This window comes from Oncorhynchus mykiss, chromosome 12 (genome assembly GCF_013265735.2).
Source record: "Oncorhynchus mykiss isolate Arlee chromosome 12, USDA_OmykA_1.1, whole genome shotgun sequence".
Taxonomy (NCBI): domain Eukaryota; kingdom Metazoa; phylum Chordata; class Actinopteri; order Salmoniformes; family Salmonidae; genus Oncorhynchus; species Oncorhynchus mykiss.
This window is the reverse complement of record NC_048576.1, coordinates 42,952,067-42,970,364: the sequence shown is the minus strand read 5'-3', so window position 1 is coordinate 42,970,364 and position 18,298 is coordinate 42,952,067. Positions and strand designations below refer to the sequence as shown.

General features: G+C 38.6%; 1 protein-coding gene across 7 annotated transcripts in view; it reads left to right on the top strand.

The window, feature by feature from the left end:
• Positions 1 to 12,928, top strand: part of LOC110538899 (opioid-binding protein/cell adhesion molecule) — a 560,346-nt gene extending 547,418 nt beyond the window's left edge. For 5 of the 7 annotated variants that reach the window (XM_036937611.1, XM_036937614.1, XM_036937610.1 and 2 more), the window contains 3 exons: positions 452 to 487; positions 11,681 to 11,758; positions 12,155 to 12,928. In XM_036937611.1, coding sequence (XP_036793506.1) covers positions 452 to 487; positions 11,681 to 11,758; positions 12,155 to 12,261 — 221 coding nt within the window. In that variant the 3' untranslated portion in view covers positions 12,262 to 12,928. The remainder of the gene's footprint in view (positions 1 to 451; positions 488 to 11,680; positions 11,759 to 12,154) is intronic. The other 2 variants (XM_036937612.1, XM_036937615.1) reach the window with 2 other exon arrangements.
• The last annotated feature ends 5,370 nt before the right edge of the window (positions 12,929 to 18,298 follow it).

Below are 18,298 nucleotides of genomic sequence, written 5' to 3'. Positions count from 1 at the left end.
AGCAACAGCAAGCTAGCTGAATAGGACAAATTAGCTAGCAAGTGCAAGCTAGCTAGCTAAATTGCCATAAATGTTTCATGCTTTTCGACCTGTCCCCAAATTAATGTGATTGGTTTAGAGTTTGACTTGATATTTTAACCTGCATGTCGTGATCGCGTTTGGTGTGCGGGAACAAAATTAATGTATGCACGATAGTGCACGCGAGCAGCCGGTTTTGGTTCCATGTAAGCCTGGGAATCTGTACCTTAATTTAACGCAACATTATCATAATGATTTAGGTTAACAGCAACACCTTTCGCATCACTGTATGCCTTTACTACTGCACCCACAAAGCTAAAAACATATTCACCAGCTTGACTTTCTCATTGTTCACATTAAGGTAACATTGTCAGTGATTGTTTGCTTTTTGTTTGTTTTATATATTTTGCTGTGGTCTGTTCTTCTGGTGTAGAGGTTATTGAGCCTACTAGCTCAACACTAGTGCAAGGTTAGTACCGGTATTCAGCATGAGCATGCTTTTCGACTCACGCTCACCTCTCTGATGCGCTAACAGAATTCTAACAACGCATCTTAAACATTGCCATTTTCACATTGACAACAAACTGATTGGATGCCAATATCACTGGAGTGGCACTCATTGCTAATTCCGAGGTGACAGGAGGAATATGTTTCTGCCATTGGAAGGGGCCAGATAATGTTTGAGCAGTGCATGACAAAATGAGATTGTCAGAAGGTTACTGGGCTGCTCATGAAAACTTTATTAGCTTCTAATTCCATTTATTAATATTGATAACAAGTTAAAAATGTATGTCAGACAAGTGACATTTCCTGGAAGAGGGCCAGATGAGGAGAAAGTAAGTCAGTAAAATCACTGTGGAAATGGTAAATGAAGAACTCTGTACCTTTTTTAAATGTTTTGCTAACTCTATTTTGTTTTTCTTATTTCAACCGCCTAACCGCCTCGCTATGTGGCATGGCTTCATTTTATTTTGCATGTGCTTCATCTGCTGTGTAAGTATCTATCTGTCCTAAAACTATCATTTGTGTTGTATGTGTTAAAGCTGTTGTGACAATTTGTTAAATAATTTGTCTGTCTGGTTGTGGAATGGTGTCTTTATAGGAATCACAGAGACACATTCCTAATTCCCATTTTTTTTAATCAATGCCATGTGTTCTTTTCCATTCCGAACTTCCCTCTAGTTAGTTGTAACTAATACTTGTAATGAACGTTACTACTATAGTGAAGCCCTACACCTGACCTCTTAGCAATGTGTTAGCAATGCACATTTGAATGATTAATTTGATGTGTGGTCAACGTCATTGTATTAATTAGACAGATGTTTGGAATATAAGTGAAACTGGATCATTAACTGTGGCGCCCCTCTTCAGAGATGTATTACTTGCTTTGATTTGGATTGTGGGGGGAAAGCAGCAATATTATTGTAATTATCCACATGCAGGTTTTGGAATAATCTACTGTGGCAGCATAATTGGATAGATGTCCCAATAGAATAGCTGGTGAACTCCAAGAAAATCCAAAGGAAATTAGAAATCATTGTGTTACTCGGCTTCAAAGTAAAAAAAAACGGCAATCATTTTGTCCCTCTCTCTCTCTCAATAATGCCCCATGTGGTCCAATATTTTGGGATTTCGAAAGCCCTTCTGAACCATACGACCCTGCAAGGCCAAAGAATGGAAATATGTTTAACTCATATAAGCCTTATTATATAGATCATCTCGTCAGCCTCCGAAATACAGTATAAATTCACATTCAATATGAGCTTTGCACAAAGATCATTACTGAGATTAAACATTTCATCTTGAAAAGGGACATAACACAATAGCTGTGACAATTGTCTCTAGAATTTTACCTCTTTCGCCCTCAAGAAAACTTGTCCCAAATCATGTACACTATGATATGTGTTCCAAGCACTTGGATGCTTGTCAAGGGCATTCGTTTATGGAGTTCGAGGACTACTCTACTTTGGCCTGGATTGTTGTTGTCTGGCCTGGATTAAATTCTTAACGTTAAGAGCAAATCAATAATTCTACATTTTGTCTCTAAATGAACAAGTCTTGTTCCCACTCTAGGTGAACAAAATCCCAGACCTTATGGCACCATATTTTTTATGCAGTACATGATGCATACAACATGACATTCGGGTGACAAAACAGTCCTATACATTATTGTTATTAAATACTGATGACAAAACAGTTCTATACACAGTTTATTAGGTACACTCATCTAGTACCGGGTCAGACCACCATTTGCATCTAGAACCGCCTGAATTATTCAGGCCATGGATACAAGTCGGAAATGCTCCACAGGGATGTTGGTCAAATAGGACCTGATGGCATCACACAGTTGCTGCAGATTGGATGGTGATACACCACCGCCACCATCCTGTTCCATTGACACCCGGCAGTATGAGTCCAGGAACTTATGCTGCTCATGCCAAATCTTCGCCAAATCTCTGCCATCAGCAGGACGCAACAGGAACCGTGATACGTCAAACCAGGCAATTTTTTCCACTCAACTGTCTAGTATTGGGGATCGCGTGCCCAATCGAGCCGCTTCTTCTTGTTTTTAGCTGATAGGAGTGCAACCCAGTGTGGTCGTGTGCTGCAATAACAAGGATCAACAAGTTGTGCGCCCCAAGATGTCGTTCTGCACACCACTGTTGTACTGTGCCGTTATTTTTCTGTTTGCGGCCCTCCTGTTAGATTGCACAGGTATTGCCATTCTCCTTCGACCTCACTCATCAATGAGTTGTTTTTGCCAACAGGACTGCCGCCACTGTTGTGTGTAAAAAGCCCAGTAGGGCATCCGTTTCAGAGATACTGGATCCGGTGTGCCTGGCACCAAAAATACCATGCTCAAATTCGTTTAGGTCACTCATTTTGCTTATTCTAATGTTCAATCGAACAGTAACTGAATACCTCAATGCCTGTCTATCTGTTTTATATAGCAAGTCATAGCCTCATGACTCACTGTCTGTAGGAGCAATCCATTTTTGTAAACAGGGTGGTGTACCTAATAAACTGGTGATTGTACTTTACTGTTATTATATACTGGTGACAAAACAGTACTAAACATTATTTCACTATATACTGGTGACGAGGGTGTTATGAGTGGGCCTTAGGGGCCCTGGCCCCCCTACCATACCTCCTTGCCCATCCAAATAAAAGATTGAAATATTGATCATATATTTGAACAAGACGCGAGCCGACAGAAAGACTCATCAGTTTCAGTTAAAGCATCTGAGCGAGAGAAACAGCACCCCTCTGTCTCAGTATGTTTACAAAAAAAATACAAATGTAACCTTTATTTAACCAGGAAGGGCTCATTGAGATTTTAAATATATCCTCTGTCCTGGCCAAGATAGGTAGCACCAAGTCATTACACAATTACAGACAAACAATGTGAAAAACTACAGGTAATCTAGTAAAAAAAACATATAATTCACAAAGTTATAACAAAATCATTAAACAGCAAATTAAAAACATTGACAGGTCAGGGAATCAGCCTCAAAATCCTTCATCAATGATTTGAAAACACAATTCAGGACAAGTTCTTCCAATTTAAAAGTATTTTGGGAGGCGTTCCAAGCCGATGGCGCAGTGTACATATAAAAGCCCTTTTACCAAAATCAGTTCGGACATTTGGAACAGTTAGCAGCATAAAGTCCTGCGAACGGAGAGAGTACCCACCACATTTCTGAACAATAAAAATGCCCAAATAAAATGGTAAACCTAAAATGGCTTTGTAAATAAAAGAATACCAGTGACTGAGCCTATGACTGACTAGAGAAGGCCAGCCAACCCTTGTATATAAAGTGCAGTGGTGAGTAAAGGTTTTGCAGTTTAAAATAAATTGCAATGTTCCATGGTAAAGGGTGTCAATTGATCTCAAACACTGAGCGGAAGCATTAATATATACTATATGGTTTAAACCATGTATCTGATGCTGTCTGGACTAAAATAGTGTGGCATGTCATACAGCATCAGATACATGAGCTACATATAAAGGGGCGCTGTTTCGCTCGCTCAGATGCTTTCTCCGTTGATATAGTTTCAGCAGAGAGGAATAGGCGAAGCGAGAGGGTTCACTCTCGAAAAAGCCCAATGCGTTTACATGGGAATAATATGCAGACCTAAGCATGTCGCCTGCCTTCCCGCCTTTGGGACAAAGACTCACATTGTTACGGCGGAGACATGAGCATCTCGTCATCACATAGGCAACAAAGTTGGTGGGTGCACTGTGCACTGTTAGGATGCTGGATTGCCCTAAAGTAAAATGTTTTGCCAAAATTACATAATTACCCCTGTCTAAATAAAATCTGACAAAATACAGGGAGCATGACTTAGCCACAGAGGATCATTAGCTTATTTTTAAAAAAAAGCTGTGTGTTGTTTCAAATCAGAAGTGTCTAGGCCTATGCCTATTTGGGAAGCCCGCAGTTTTGGAAGTGCGTGTGGCAATAGGTCTAGCTGATTGAGTTGCGGCTGTCAGTGAAAAGAGTCTAAAATATGTGTGAAGATAATGTGTCTTGAGTATTATTTAAAGAAGGGGAGGGGTGTGTGGCGAAGATATGGTACGTCTCTCCGAGAATGAATGCATATTTATGAAAGAGCCCATTTGGCAATATCTGATTTCTGATTGTCTTAACTCACCACGTACACCACTAATAAGCTGAGCTTTCAGTAATTTTTTATTTGCTTCACACAAGTCAATGAAGTCTGTTTTTTTATCACCTATTGCGAAACATAGTTCCTCGTTATTTGAAAAATCTTTCCAACACTCCCGACCTCCACATGGGTGAGGATATTGGACATTTAATCAAAGCCTATTGGATGATAACTTGTTTTTAACTAGGACAGAATAATTTATAATTTACTTTTTACACTTTTAAATGTGCCTTTAGATGCCATGCAATTCAGTACTCATGTCACACTCTGACCTTAGAGATCCTTATTTATTCTCTGTTTGGTTAGGTCAGGGTGTGACTCGGGTGGGAAAATCTATGTTTTCTATTTATTTTTTGTTTTGCCGAATTGTGTTCCCAATCAGAGGCAGCTGTCTATCGTTGTCTCTGATTGGGGATCATACTGTATATAAGTTGTGATTTTCCGTTTGGTTTTTGTGGGGTGTTATTTTCTGTTTAGTGTCTGTGCCTGACGGAACTGTTCGCTTTAGTTTTTTTGGGATTTGTTATTTTTGTTTGAGTGTTTCTGGAAAATAAATATCATGAACACTTTCCACACTGCGCTTTGGTCCACTCTTCCTTCCACCAACGAGAGCCGTTACAACTCATCTCTAAAACAAAAGCAATTTAGGTCAAAAGAGTACAAATTAACAAATTAAATGGAAGGACTATCAGTACAGATAGATGGCAATAAAAACTGTACCATAGAGGTAAACAATAAGTTAGAGAAAAACCAAAATAAATGTAGGAACTTATTCAAGAACGATTATATAAAAATAACGTGAACTGGATGAATATGGGGGAAAATGCACCAAATTATTTTTTATTTTCAACTTAGAAATTCTATCAAAAACAATTACGGAAACTTGTTAAAAATGACAGAGTCCATGATTCGCCAAACAATATTTTGAAAGAGGAAGCAAAGTACTTTAAGCAGGTTTCAGTTTGTCTCCTCGATCTCCACTAACCAAAGTTAATTGTATGGATTTTTTTATATTAAATAAAGTAAAATGAACAACTGCACAGAAAGACTCATGTGAAGGCCAAATTACAGAGGGGGAACTTCTTGATGCAATTAAAGCCTTTAAGTCTGGGAAAATTCCAGGGCTGGATGGAATACCAGTGGAGGTATACCAAAACGTTTTGATGTACTCAGAGGACCGTTATTAGCATGTTTTTACCTCTCCTTTAAACATTTTAGATTATTCGATACTCAACAAGAAGGTCTGATTTCATTAATACTGAAACAGGATCCAAGGTGTAAATATAAAGATCCAGCCATTAAAAAAAATTGGAGTCACCTTACACTTCAGTGTTGTGATGCAAAGTCTCGCAAAATGCATAGCGCATAGAATTAAAAAGGTATTGTTGAAATGTTAGCTATTAAAATCAGATCCAACAATATCAAGTGGTTAGAAATCCATAGGCTCTAGATACTTTTTATAACCTCTCTGGATCACAAAAATATATTTATTTGGTTTATTTATCCGTTATTTTACCAGGTAAGTTAACTGAGAACACGTTCTCATTTGCAGCAACGACCTGGGGAATAGTTACAGGGGAGAGGAGGGGGATGAATGAGCCAATTGTAAACTTTTACATTATTGTGTAGTTTACCAATAAAATGGTCTGACGGTGATGTGGACATACTCTGTATACATATCCCAAAATAAAAAAATTATCTCACTACAATACATTTTAATAGAAAGTGAACAAAAATTGATAAGATCTTGCTATCTTGGAACAGAAAATACCTGTCTATTTGTGAAAAAATCACAGTGATTAACTCTTTAGTCATATCCTAGTGACCTGTTTTTTTAATTATATGAGCAAAAAATATTCAATTTTATTTAGAACGGCAAGACAGACAAAAGTAAACGGGCCTATTTATGTCATGAGTTTGGTGCGCAGAAATGATTAAATATTTGTCACGATCGTCGTATTGAGTAGACCAAAGCGCAGCGTGGTGTGAATGCATGATTTAATGAAAAGACAGAAAAACCACGAAGTACACTAAAACAAACAAGACGACCGTGACTGCTAAAGAACCACTATGCTAACAAGCAACATAACATAGACAATAACCCACAAACCCAAACTGGAAAATGGCAACCTAAATAGGTTCCCCAATCAGAGACAACGATAAACAGCTGCCTCTGATTGGGAACCAATCCAGGCCACCATAGACCTACAATATGCCTAGACTAGACACACACACCTAGACATACAAAACCCCTAGATGAGACAAAAAAACACACATACCACCCTCGTCACACCCTGACCTAACCAAAATATATAAAGAAAACAAAGAATACTCAGGTCAGGGCGTGACAATATTAAAGCATTAGACCTCTCACTAAAGGTGTCAGTTATACAAAAGCTATACTTAAATCTGAACTGGTTCTCTAGCGGATTAGTAAGAATGTCTCACCCCATGTTCAAAAATGGCCTTTTTCCCTTTATTCAGATTTACAACCGCCGGATTCAAAACATTGAATTTTCAATGTAAATTATTATACATAATTCATGTAACAAATAGAATATCATATACATTGGGGCAAAAAAATATTTAGTCAGCCACCAATTGTGCAAGTACTCCCACTTAAAAAGATGAGAGAGGCCTGTCATTTTCATCATAGGTACACTTCAACTATGACAGACAAAATGAAAAAAGAAATCTAGAAAATGACATTGTAGGATTTTTTATGAATTTATTTGCAAATTATGGTGGAAAATAAGTATTTGGTCAATAACAAAAGTTTATCTCAATACTTTGTTATATACCCTTTGTTGGCAATGACAGAGGTCAAATGTTTTCTGTAAGTCTTCACAAGGTTTTCACACACTGTTGCTGGTATTTTGGCCCATTCCTCCATGCTGATCTCCTCTAGAGCAGTGATGTTTTGGGGCTGTTGCTGGGCAACAAGGACTTTCAACTTCCTTCAAAGATTTTCTATGGGGTTGAGATCTGGAGACTGGCTAGGCCCCTCCAGGACCTTGAAATGCTTCTTACGAAGCCACTCCTTCGTTGCCCGGGCAGTGTATTTGGGATCATTGTCATGCTGAAAGACTCATCGTCAATGCCCTTGCTGATGGAAGGAGATTTTCACTCAAAATCTCACGATACATGGCCCCATTCATTCTTTCCTTTACACGGATCAGTCGTCCTGGTCCCTTTGCAGAAAAACAGCCCCAAACATGATGTTTCCACCCCCATGCCTCACACTAGGTATGGTGTTCTTTGGATGCAACTCAGCATTCTTTGTCCTCCAAACACGACAAGTTGAGTTTTTACCAAAAAGTTCTACTTTGGTTTCATCTGACCATATGACATTCTCCCAATCTTCTTCTGGATCATCCAAATGCTCTCTAGCAAACTTCAGACGGGCCTGGACATGTACTGGCTTAAGCAGGGGGACATGTCTGGCACTGCAGGATTTGAGTCCCTGGCGGCGTAGTGTGTTACTGATGGTAGGCTTTGTTACTTTGGTCCCAGATCTCTGCAGGTCATTCACTAGGTCCCCCCGTGTGGTTCTGGGATTTTTGCTCACCGTTCTTGTGATCATTTTGACCCCACGGGGTGAGATCTTGCGTGGAGCCCCAGATCGAGGGAGATTATCAGTGGTCTTGTATGTCTACCATTTCCTAATAATTGCTCCCACAGTTGATTTCTTCAAACCAAGCTGCTTACCTATTGCAGATTCAGTCTTCCCAGCCTTAATACAGGTAACGAGTGGAGGACAGAGGAGCCTCTTAAAGAAGAAGTTACAGGTCTGTGAGAGCCAGAAATCTTGCTTGTTTGTAGGTGACCAAATACTTATTTTCCACCATAATTTGCAAATAAATTCATAAAACATCCTACAATGTGATTTTCTGGATTTTTTTTCTCATTTTGTCTGTCATAGTTGAAGTGTACCTATGATGAAAATTACAGGCCTCTCTCATCTTTTTATGTGGGAGAACTAGCACAATTGGTGGCTGACTAAATACTTTTTTGCCCCACTGTATATGGGGGATACAACCATCTCAGCTCTGCAGACTTTGCTGGGAAGAGACAGAATCATTAGATCACTGTCCATATGTAGCTTGCTTTTGGTCACAGGTTCAGGAATGGCTGAAGAATTGCAACATTTACCTGAAACTAACTCTGAAGATAGCACTACTGGGTGATTTGAAAAGTCATAGTCAATCAATCAATCATATAATAATACTTTTAGCAATAATGTTTATATTTGATTTAGAATCTGTAGAAACTATGAGAATAGAAACGTTCAGAACTTTTGTGAAACATCACAGCACTGTTGAAAGATATATGGAAAATAGAAATCCAATATGGATGGTGATAGATGGGAGGGGTTTAGTGGAGCTGAAGGGTGGGAATAATAATAACAAGATAACTAATGTAAAGCATACTGTGTCCGTAAAAAGGTATATAGGTTCAGACCTTTTGTGAAACAGCACAGTTAAAAATATATGAAATATAGAAATCAAACTGGATGGTCTTCAGAATTAGATGGGAGGGGTTGAGGGTAGCGGAAGTATAGAAGTAAAAACAAACAACATTTTACTATCGTAAAATAGATACGTAGTATGTACAGTAGAAGCCTAAGTGTTGTTGTTCATTAGTTTACTCCAATTAGTGGAGGGGTGGTAGGGTTAGTGGAAAATAATAAAGGAAAATATTATTTGAAAATATGTGTATTTATGTACAGTGGCTTGTGAAAGTATTCACCCCCTTGGCATTTTTCCTATTTTGTAGCCTTACAACCTGGAATCAACATTTATTTTGGGGGGGTTTGTATCATTTGATTTACACAACATGCCTACCACTTTGAAGATGCTAAATATTCTTGATTGTGAAACAAACAAGAAAAAAGACAAAAATACAGAACTGGGGTGTGCATAACTATACACCCCCCCAAAGTCAATACTTTGTAGTGCCACCTTTTGCAGCTATTACAGTTGCAAGTCTCTTGGGGCATGTCTCTATAAGCTTGGCACATCTAGCCACTGGGATTTTTGCCCATTCTTCAAGGATAAACTGCTCCAGCTCCAGCTATAGTGTTGCTTTAGCAGTATGCTTAGGGTCGTTGTCCTGCTGGAAGGTGAACATCCGTCCCAGTCTCAAATCTCTGGAAGACTGAAACAGGTTTCCCTCAAGAAGTTCCCTGTATTTAGCGCCATCCACCATTCCTTCAATTCTAACCAGTTTCCCAGTCCCTGCCTATGAAAAACATCCCCACATCATGATGCTGCCACCACCATGCTTCAGTGTGGGGATGGTGTTCTTGGGGTGTTGAGAGGTGTTGTGTTTGCTCCAGACATAGCGTTTTCCTTGATGACCAAAAAGCAAAATTTTTGTCTCATCTGACCAGAGTACCTTCTTCCATATGTTTGGGGAGTCTCCCACATTCCTTTTGGCGAACACCAAACTTGTTTGCTTCTTTAAGCAATGGCTTTTTTCTGGCCACTCTCCCGTTAAGCCAATCTCTGTGGAGTGTATGGCTTAAAGTGGTTCTATGGACAGATACTCCAATCTCCGCTGTGGAGCTTTGCAGCTCCTTCATGGTTATCTGTGGTCTCTTTGTTGCCTCTCTGATTAATGCCCTCCTTGCCTGGTCCGTAAGTTTGGTGGACGGCCTTCTCATGGCAGGTTTGTTGTGGTGCCATATTCTTTACATTTTTTTTATAGTGGATTTAATGTTGCTCCGTGGGATGTTCAAAGTTTCTGATATTTTTTTATAACCCAACCCTGATCTGTACTTCTCCACAACTTTGTCCCTGACCTGTTTGGAGAGCTCCTTGGTCTTCATGGTGCCACTTGCTTGGTGGTGCCCCTTGCTTAGTGTTGTTGCAGACTCTGGGGCCTTTCAGAACAGGTGTATATATACTGAGTGCCCCCACTTAAACATTCCATCAGCAGGAATCGCGATTGGAATATTTCTTAGTCTGGGAATGACCTGATTAGCATAGCTATATTAGCTAACCTAGCTGTGCCAGAAATACCATGGACATACAGTGTCTTCAGAAAGGATTCACACCCCTTAACTTTGTCCACCTTTTGTTGTGTTCCAGCCTAACTGTAAAATGTATTACATTTATATTTTGTTTACTGATCAACAAACAATAGGCTACCCCATAATGTCAATCAAAATATATTAGTGTTTTATGTTCCATTCATATATATATATATATATATGTATGTGTGTGTGTGTGTGTGTGCGTACACTTTAAAAAAAATGTCTTCCCTTTTGACATTACGGAGTATTTTGTGTAGATCATTGACAAAAAAAAAAAATTACAATTAAATCCACATGTATCTTTGTAACACAAGAAAATTTGGAAAAAGTCAGTGTGTGAATACCTTCTGAAGGCACTGTATCTATGTCGGGTAATAAGTAAACAGAACTAAAAATAACAATAATGTCCTCTTTTGAATTGGTTACCTAATAGATCTTGGTAAAATACATTTGTGTTTGTTATTCAAATAATTATTTTGTATGTGTGAGTATTTTCAAATAATATGGCACAAATCAACTACTTCTAAATGAAGTATTTGAAACTTTTTTCAAATAATTTCCTATACATATCGTACTATTTGAATGTATTTTCAAATATTTATTTCAAATACTATTCCCAAATACCTGGGCATGGGAGTGTATTTGCGTCGATGCATTTGAGTATTTTCAAAGACTTTCAGTGTATCTCCAAATACATTCCTATATTCAACTACTTGTCTTTTCAAATAAAAAACATCGAAATAATTACTTCCAAATGTCTTTAAAAGTAATAGAAATACCCTAAATAGTATTTGAACCCAGGTGTGGTACCTAGCAACCGTTTGGCCCAGGGGGTAGTTTATTATGTGCTGAGTGTCAATTACTCAGATCATTTTGCATGTGAGCAGCATTTGCTTGTGAGCTGCTCTGTTGACATGTTTTGAGTGCCTTCTTTCATATAATCTCTCTTTTTAGAGGGGTCAACCAATGTGTTATTGTTGAGTTCATCTGTGTTAGAAAAGACACCCTCTGAAACCTTTGCATTACCGGCAGGTTTGTAATGAATCCACTTTAAAACCTAACCTAATACCCACAAACTAATTATTTTTTTAAAAATGTGATCAACACATGATTAAATACTAACCCGTAGATTAACAGTACTGATACCTGTAGGTGACGTTAGGGGAAAGGGGGATGTAGTTGTATATTGTTGTACTACCACACAAATTTGCGAATATCAGTGAGACACACTTCTCTCTTGAGCAGACAGCTAGTTAAGAGTTGATGAGAAGGTATTAGAGCTGTGAATCACTTGTTAACAGAAGATTTGCATAGTGATATCCATCCGACAGGTTTATGGAAGAGAAAGGGCAAAACCAATCTTGAATGCCTCAAACTCATCCAAATGTTTTGTTCCCTCTCCTCCGCCCTCCACCTACGCCATGACAGGACCCGGAGCAGTGCAGGATGGGAACAGCGGCTCGATGGGGACACACGTACACACCTACACCTGTCTACTTCTGGTCATCCTCCTTCCGTTTCTGCTCAAGTTTTGATGCAGTGGGCTTTCTGGCATCCGAGGGCAAGGTTGCATGTTTTGTGTGTTTTCTTTCACCTGGAACCACAAACTTGATGCACAGAGTGCATGGGCTACCCTACTACATCATGTCGAACCGCTAAAAAGTATTATGTAACATATACTTTTTAAAATTCATTTTAGTTGAGTTTTAAGGACATAACAAGTTGCTTTTTTTTGTTTAGTTTCGCCTCCCATTATGATATGATTCTTAAATGTTTATTCACGTGGGTCTCAAAAATAGGCCTGTCCGATGTGGTTTGTCTGTTATTTACATTTAATTTATCTCAATTTCCCCCGACTGACAGTCATCTTAGCCCCGAGAGTCTTAGCCCTAAGAGTTAAGTGTATGAGGTGAACTAAACAAACACCTCAAACACAGGCAAGGACCAGAAGGACTGAAATCCCTCTAGGGCCTAAAAGCCTGTAATCATGTTTGTTTCTGCTGTAATTATTTTGGATTCTGATACATTGACAAACCACAACCGGTTAAGAAGAAATGGAATTTTGACAAATGTTCTTCTTCCTCTCATCATTGTAAATTGTGATATTTTCAGTTGTTTGTGCTATGCTATTTTTTGTTTGTTTTTAACACATATTGAAAAGGGGTAAATAAAACATAAAAGTTGTATACATTTGTGCAAAGACCATGTTTGTCTTCCCTTTTAACTGGCACAAGTCTATACAAGGTGGTTTGAAGAATAATTACTTAACTAGTTATGAATGGAAAGGGAGTTTATTTCCATTTTTGTGGACATATAACTTCAACTAATGTAATCACTTGCAAAGTTTATTCATGTCTTTACAGCTGGTGTTACTGACTTGCCTAGTTAAATAAAGGTAAAATATGGATCACTCTAAGCGCAAATCCTAACTTCCACTTCAGTCACTTAGTGATGCATTGATGTCAGTGGGAGACTAAGTGGAAAATTGGACTGAAGTGGAAGTTAGGATCCACCTCTGAAGGTTCTCAGCTGTTAGTATCAGTATTTTTGTATGGTCATTGGTTCGAGTTTGTTCCAAAATACTGTCTCATAACCAATAAGTATGAACTGTTCGGTTGTGTTGAACTGGTCCGTTTTGACTGGAAATTCAAATAGATTGCTTATATTGTCTCCCAATAGAGTGCAGATACGTTCAAATATTATCACACAGTGTGGTATAACGAGTTAAATAATCAGGGTGGAGTTTGGATGGATTTGAAATCGGGTATGTCTTCTCGTCGACGTCTCTGTGACACTCAGGAGCTACAATAAAACGTTCTATACCCAACCACGTCATTTTACGCAATTAGATTTAGTTTAACAGGCAAGCACAATCCATGCTCCATGAAATCACTGAAAAAAAATATCAACGCAACATGTAGTGTTGGTCCCATGTTTCATGAGCTGAAATGTAAGAAAATGTTCCATATGCACAAAAAGCTTATTTATCTTAAATGTTGTGCACAAATTTGTTTACATCCCTGTTAGTGGGCATTTCTCATTTGCCAAGATAATCCATCCACCTGACAGGTGTGGCATATCAAGACGCTAATTAAATAGCATGATCACAGGTGCTCCTTGTGCTGTGGACAATTAAAGGCCACTCTAAAAATGTGCAGTTTTGTCACACAACACAATGCCACAGATGTCTCAAGTTTTGAGGGAGTGTGCAATTGGCATACTGACTGCAGGAATATCCACCAGAGCTGTTGCCAGATAATTTGTTAATTTCTCTACCATAAACTTCCTCCAAAATTGTTTTAGAGAATTTGGCAGTACGTCCAAACCGCAAACCACCTGTATGGCGTTGTCACGAACCTCGCCGAAGATGGTGCCTCTTCCTGTTCGGGCGGTGCTCGGCGGTCGTCGTCGCCGGCCTATTAGCTGCCATCGATTCCCTTTCCGTTTGTTTTGGGTTATTGGGTAATTGGGTACACCTGTTTAGTATTAGGTTTTGTTTGTAGGGTATTTAAGGGCACTAGGCCCGCTGGGTATTTGTGCGGGCTTGTCATTTGTTACTCTGTGTTTGATGGTGTGATTTATTTTCGTGTATTTATTCTCCGGACTAGTTTGTCCTGTTTTGGACTGGCAACATGTATACACCCTGTGTGTTGGCGTGACTGTTTTGTTGTGCTGGGGAATAAATTGGAAGAAACGACTGAACCTTGCTCTCTGCGCCGGATTCCACCCACCACACCTAGTTGTCCGTAACAGGCGTTGTGTGGGAGAGCAGTTTCCTAATGTCAAAGTTGTGAACAGAGTGCCCCATGGTGGCGGTGGGGTTATGGTATGGGTAGGCATAAGCTACGGACAACGAATAAAATTGCATTTTATCTATGGCAATTTGAATGCATAGAGATACCATGACGAGGCCCATTGTCGTGCCATGACCAGCCCCATGTCACAAGGATCTGTGCACAATTAATGGAAATGTCCCAGTTCTTCTATGGCCTGCATACTCACCAGACATGTCACCCATTGAGCATGTTTGGGATGCTCTGGATTGACGTGTACGACAGTGTGTTCCAGTTCCTGCTAATATCCAGAAACTTCGCACAGCCATTGAAGTGAAGTGGGACAACATTTCACAGGTCACAGTCAACAGCCTGATCAACTCTGTGCGAAGGAGATATCTGTATTCCCAGTCATGTGAAATCCATAGATTAGGGCCTAATATATTTATTTAAATTGACTGATTTCCTTATATGAACTGTAACTCAGTAAAATCTTTGAAATTGTTTCATGTTGCGTTTATATTTTTGGTCAGTATACAAGGATTTTGCAGCTTTCTGTGCAGTGCATCAACACATTTTCCCAGTTTATAAACTACATAGCAGTATCTCCTCTTCATGATAGTTTTAAAACTTTGTTAAAATATCTGTGCCCATATTCACAAAGCATCTCAGAGAAGGAGTGCTAATCTGGGGTCAGTTTTGCCTTCGAAATTAATGTGCTGACATGGACAAGGGGGAATTGATCCTAGATCAGCACTCATACTCTGAGACCCTTTATGATTGCTGACCATGGTCTTGATTTATTTCAGTCTGTCCTCTAAACACCATGTTTTCAATAGATACATGTACTGTAATGTAAATGTAAGCAAGACAAAGGTTCAGAGTAGCGTTGACAGATGTAATAAGGGATGGATTACACACAATGAAAAGGGATATATTTGCTGTTGTATTGCTATTCCACAGTTCTCTGACAGGACATTGCAGACACACCTGAATGTTCATCTCTCATCGCTGTCTCCTAAATGATTCATTCCTGTGTTGGTTTTAACGTTGCCTATATCAGACAAAGCACTTGTTGAGCCCATGACAAACAAATCCTAATTCAGAGGTCTTAAAGGTAGACTCAACATTATGACATCATCATAAACAGCGGGGAAACTTCCTGCTTTCTCCCAGAAATCAACAGCAACAAAATCTAATCTGCCAGGACTGCTGGTATTGCCTCTTCCTTAAGTGGGAATGCCTCAAGGAAGGGCACAAATTAGGAGTCAGTTTTGTTAGTCTTCTGTTGTTGATGTCAGCACATGTGTACGATGAAGTCTGACTTTAATATTGTATTCACAAATGTGGAGAAAGGGACACATTTTGATGTTACAAAATATTTTACTTTTTAAATGTTTCAAACCTGTGGTGCTGCCATCAAAATCGGCCATATTACAGCAGATATATGGGTGCATTTATCACACATTTCAAATGGGCTATGTCTGTGTGAGGGTCACATTGATTTGATAATGATTAGAAATATACATCACTGTAATTCATGATTCACCAGGCATCGGCATTATTGTAAATGATTCTTGAACTTGGATTTCATTTGAATACATTGTTCCATATGGCAGAGCACTTAGCTAATAAAGTGAGATAGCTCACCCATTATCCACTCCACACCAGCATAATTGTTTGAACCCCAAATCCATTTAGAAATAAATACCACGAGTATTACCCTAGTAAAATAGGTATTCAGACCTCAATGGGATAAATAAAGGTTAGATAAGTACCACATAATTAGTCAAGTGTTCTACTGTGGTAAATGTACTGATAAAACAGATCCAAATGTCTGTTGAAAGATAAGCTCATTCTAGTGACTGAAACTATATAATATGGGCTCAATGAAGGCCATGCTAAGGGTAGATTCAATAAAAGTTGTATTGCTTTTTTTGTAGTTGTTTTAAAACATATGTACAGAAAGCAACATCTGGGGCTTCTGAGAAGTCCACGGTATAACCATTGCAAGAAACTTATTTCCAATTATTATTTTTGACTGAGCTTATATTGGACCTACCCTATAGTATAGTGCTGTTTGTGACGTGACATTTAAGTATGCATTCAGTCACTCTGTGGTGACCGGCACACACACATTCCCTATACCCCAATACAAGACAGTCAAGTCATTCACCCGACAAAAGTCAGTCAAAGTCGTCCCTTTATTCTGGTTGATTCCACAGTGAATGGAAAATTACATTCTATTTGACTCCCTGTGATGTAAAAGATTGTTGGTTCATATGTATTTTCTTGTTGAAGATTGTGTGTTCATATTTCAAACTGACAATAATAATAAAAAAATGATCTTAAATGCCCCATGCTTTGACCATCTTTGTTTGAGTGCGCACATTGCTATGCTTTGGAATTGCAAGTCATTCATTCATGTGTGTTTGCTTCATTGGGTAATTGAACTAACCTGGTGTCTCCAGTTACTGTGTTGATCCATCTTGTCAGCCATACAGTACCTGTCTAGGACCCACATGACAGACCTGCATATTGTGTATTTTTTCTGTTTGGGAGACATCTCCAATCTGCTAACCTGCGTTAGGTAAATCAATCCCTTTTCACGCCAGGTGTCTGCCAGAAGGTGGAGAGAGTAGGCAGGGCAAATCCGTTTTTGTGATTTCTGGTATATCATCAAAATAAATAAAAACACAGCATGTTTTTTGACTCATTCAGCAGTTTTTACCAGATTATGTACAATACCATTGGAAATAATGTTGAACGTTCAAATTATGTTCCTAAATAGCCCAATGTAAAACACAGTTTTAATGTGTCCAAATCAATAACAAATATGCAGAAACAGTTCATGCTATATTGAAAACCTAAACATAAAATGTACTATCTACACATACTGTACATGTGAAACAACAGTAATCATGTTACTTGTATAATTTCTTTTATGAGCACCTTATAAACTGCACACGTACCAAAAACCCTATTGTTTTGACAAATGGCAATAAACCACTCATATTGATTAGGGAGGAAATCAGGTTCTATACGCTGTTGAAACTACCACAACTCAAAAAACACTGGGAAACTGGAGATATTTTGGCATCATTGGTTAGAGAATAACCTGCATTAGACTGTCAGCTAAATTTTAGAATGTTGCATTTTGATATGGGGGGGATCACCAACAAAGGGAAATGTAACACTGTCTTGTCAATCACTCAAATATCAATTATCAGGTTGAAATCAATAGCGCAAGCGGCAGGAAATGAGGTTGCAGGTCCTGTTTAAACTAACACAGCTCAAAAAACACATGGAATCTGGGAATAACGTTAGAGGGCAACTTGCAGAAGACACCTAGCTAAATTTGTATTTGATTTTGATTCAAGTGGGTCGCCAAAAATATTTTCTTATATATCCTGAAAACTTGATTGCTGACATGCAATACATTTTGGGACTAAATCAACAAGGGACTAATGAAACAAATTTTAATTGAAGTGATAGTTTGACTCTCAAATCATTTTATTGGTTTGCGACTATCGATGTTTATAGAGTAGCCCGAATTTTCTGTGCCAGTTGACCTTAAAAATAATTGCGTTGTAAGTCCTACAACAGACAGGCGCGTATAAAAAAAATCTACGGTAACAAACCAAATATATTAATATGTTTAAAGCAATCAAATTAATGTATTTGTGATGACTGTTAACTTTTAGATCAAAAAACACCAATCTGAAAGAAAAAGTAATTCCAATAAATGTTGTGCTTCTATGAAAATGGGAGTTTGTGTAATGTAGTAACAAAAACTGTC